The sequence below is a fragment of the Setaria italica genome, chromosome VI (genome assembly GCF_000263155.2).
Source record: "Setaria italica strain Yugu1 chromosome VI, Setaria_italica_v2.0, whole genome shotgun sequence".
Lineage (NCBI taxonomy): Eukaryota > Viridiplantae > Streptophyta > Magnoliopsida > Poales > Poaceae > Setaria > Setaria italica.
This window is the reverse complement of record NC_028455.1, coordinates 31,532,106-31,535,666: the sequence shown is the minus strand read 5'-3', so window position 1 is coordinate 31,535,666 and position 3,561 is coordinate 31,532,106. Positions and strand designations below refer to the sequence as shown.

Below are 3,561 nucleotides of genomic sequence, written 5' to 3'. Positions count from 1 at the left end.
AAGTACTTGTCGCTGTACACCAGGGACGCCCCCAGCACTCGTCGTGGAACTGAACGTATGCCTCATCTGCACAATGGTTAATTTTCAGTCAGACAGTTTTTCCTTTTTGTTTTGTTTATATCCTTTCCATTTTTTCATATGTTCCTGAGTAGTCTATTTTGCACAACAAACTACACCGAACCGGGGACAAGTCCCTTTCTTATGCATTTGTCAGCTGATCTTTATTCTCCTTTCTCTCTATCTCACCAGCAAGTGACCACTGAAACTTGGTCAAATCAGACTATCACTGGTCAGCGAAGTCGACTTCGCCAACTCTTAAAGAACAAGTTTGTCCCATTGTCTATCCAAACCTCCTTTTTCGTTCAGATAAATTTCCTGATGACCAATCTTTTTATATTCACTAGTTGGTAAAAATTTACTTTTTAACTACTGTTTCTTTGCGTCATTCAGTTATCCGAAGACATACGCGTTTCTCCTGTACACGAAGAAACCATGTTTCAAAAGGTGAAAAGCTTACGATCATTATTCGAAACTGTTCCTCCAGTAGAAACATCATGCTAGTGCATGTGAAACAAATACATGAAGATCAGCGAATTTCATACCAGTGTTCTTGGTGATCCAGCTGCACCTATGCATGCTCCCCGGCTCACTGCAATCGAAATCCTCCTCACCCCCTTCAACGTCATGGTCACTGGCCTTGTCGTCGTCCTCTCTCCTCATCTCCAGAGACACCATCACATCGCCCCAGGGGCTGAAGGTGCCGCCATAGAGGAGCGGCACCTTGGGCTCCCAGCTGGAGTTGGAGCTGCTGAGCGAGGAGTCGTTGGAGTTCTGCGACAGCGACAGCGACGACAATGTCAGGTTGGAGCTGCTCCTCTGGATTCCCAGAGGGTAGATCCTCTGCATGTACTTGCTAGTCGCATTGTTCATGGCCTGCTGGAGCTTCCTGTCGAGGTTCTTGATATGGCTGCTAGGGCTCTTCTCGAAGGCATGGTGCTGCCGGCTGTTTGCGGTGGTGAGCATCGTGCTGCCACGAGGCAGGAGGCAGGCTGGTGTTTTTTGGAGGCAAACTACGAAGATGGTTTGAAACGAGTTGCGAGGTTTGGTATGTGTGGCTGTGGATCTATTATAAAGTGTTGAGGGTTAAGGTGATGCGTCCTGAGCATGTTTGGTAGCATGTGGGCTTCAAGGTAGCTGCCTGAAAGCTTCCACTTGATGTTATTGAAAATGTGTGATGGTTTTTATAGTTTAGTGAGTGGAAATTGCTGGTGGTTTCTGCTTGGGGGCGCGTGCAGCATGGTCACTGAGTTTCCATAATTCCTTGCCTCATTTCTTCCTGATTCTCAGTTTTCAGTAATTATCTTTTCGGCAACTCAAAGGGGATAATTCGGTATTTTCTTTGACAAGAAAGCACCTAGTTTAATGTAGGTGTAATATGCAAATTCATGATATTTGTGACAGATTTGCTGATTCTTAAGTGATATCCATCTTGTACGGTTTATTCCATTCTGCTCTTTCTAATTGATTCAGAAACGGTAATTGGATGGTCATTTGGCATGTCTTTTTTTTTTGGGAAATGTTCATTTGACATGTTAGTACAAATATATTTTCTACTTTAGGATATGTGTAGATCTGTCTTTTTGGATGGCAAATTTTCTTGGCACAGTCTCTCTTGTCACAACAGTCATTTATTTTTCCGACTGGCCATGATAACTACAGCACCTGGCTATTAGTAGTAACTCACAACTGGCTACTACATTGATAACTTTGAAAAACAACTAGCTATATTGATGACTTCATTTCTTCTCCCAGACTAGGCAAACCATCTAGACGATTCAGAGATCATATGTGGCTTTCATAAAAAAAAAGAGATCATATGTGGCTATCCTCATTCAGCTTTTCTTTTTCAGTATTGCCTTTCTGGTAGTAATACTTGGCTGGGAAATCCTGAGCTAACTGCATCCTTTTGCAACAGCTGGTAACTTGTTATTTTAGCCACTAAAAACTGCTGGTGGTTCAAACATAGACGACATGGTACGTTTGCAGTTCCAGTTTACATGGCTAATTTCATCCTGGTTTTCTTTATCATCGATCGGCTTTTAGATTGGTTTCATTGACCTAACAGAAACCGCCAGCTTCCATTGATCAGCATTTTGTTAGTTTAATCCTAGAAAATGCTGACAGTTTGAAATCACTGCAGGGCACATTTGTTTACTTGAACTTCAAATTTCACATACTCAGTTTTGTGGTCAGTTTTATCCAAGTTATCTTCATCATATGACCACTGTACCTTTTGGCAGTTTCCAGAAGATTGGCTAACTTCACCAGCCAGCTAAAGACGGTGGTGATTCCAACACAACAACAGAAGATTGGCTAACTCACTGCATGCTTGGCTAGTTTCATCCCTCCCTTCTCTGTCACTGGTACCTATTAAGTTTGGTAGTTTCATAACTCTCATAGGTTAACTTCAAACGCTTTTGGGCTAAACAGTATTGCTTAAACCTGACTTCACAGTAGCTCATTTATGCTGTTCTGCGTGAAATATGCGGCCAATTTCATCTCTCTAATCTCTGTCACAATAGCCTTTCTATAAGTTTTCAATGTTTTTCAACAGGGCAACAGATCCGTCGGCGTTGGGACTTTGTTGATCAAAATGCACCACAAAAGAAAGATGTAAAGGTACTATATGTTATTTTTGAGCTGTGATAGGTACACGCATTATGCTGGACGCTTTGGCTACATGGCTATCTTTATCCTGCTTTTCTTTATCACTACTGGCAAGTAGCAGTCATGGTTGCTCTGCTGCTTCTTCCCAGGCAAATCTGCATTCCAGGGCCGAAATTCATATTGTCCCTTGCATTTACATTAAAGGTCCATTTTGTAAATACCCTCCTGTTGAACTTCTAGCTAATGAAATTTGTCTCATCAGATCATTATCATGTGTACCTAAAGAAAATTTTTCCCCTGAAACAGGTGCAGCATTTGATATGTACTTAGTGGGTGGTTGTCTGAATTGGGTGGAGAATAAAGAATTAACATATTAAAGCCATATATATAATTCAATGGCGAGTATTTTGAAAAGAGAAGAAATAAATATCATAGGAGAAAAACCTTTCCTGCTCATTAAACAAATGGCATGGTGGTACTCGAGTTGCACCTAGTTTATGCATGTTTCATGTGTTCTCAATACCTAACTATGTGCACAACCATAAGACCTAATAATTTGAACAAATGAGGACTAGTGCCTGTGCTTTATGGAAAGACTTAAACACAGCTAACATTCAACAACGGGTGAAGGCTATGAGCCGACACGACCCGACCGAGGGGCAAATTAAGTACACTCTTAAGCTTTCTTTTCTTTGTTCCATTTTTTCCTTTTCCTTTTGTTTTAAGAGAGCGCTCTTCTTTCATTTAGTTGCAAGGTCACTAGGGTTACAAGTGACCCCTTGTCCATTTGGACAAGGAAGTGCCATCTTTCTGTTCATATTTCATATATAACCAAGCTCGGAAGATGCTCAATGTGCGTGCATTTCTCAAATGGCCTAGCTGGTGGAACAAACC

The 3,561-nt window shown here is 41.5% G+C and overlaps 1 protein-coding gene across 1 annotated transcript in view; it reads right to left on the bottom strand.

Moving 5' to 3' along the window:
- LOC101770344 (DNA-3-methyladenine glycosylase) overlaps nt 1-1,112 on the bottom strand; it is a 2,248-nt gene extending 1,136 nt beyond the window's left edge. The window contains 2 exon segments of the mRNA XM_012846649.3: nt 7-66; nt 603-1,112. Coding sequence (XP_012702103.1) covers nt 7-66; nt 603-1,023 — 481 coding nt within the window. The 5' untranslated portion in view covers nt 1,024-1,112.
- Nucleotides 1,113-3,561: the final 2,449 nt, after the last annotated feature.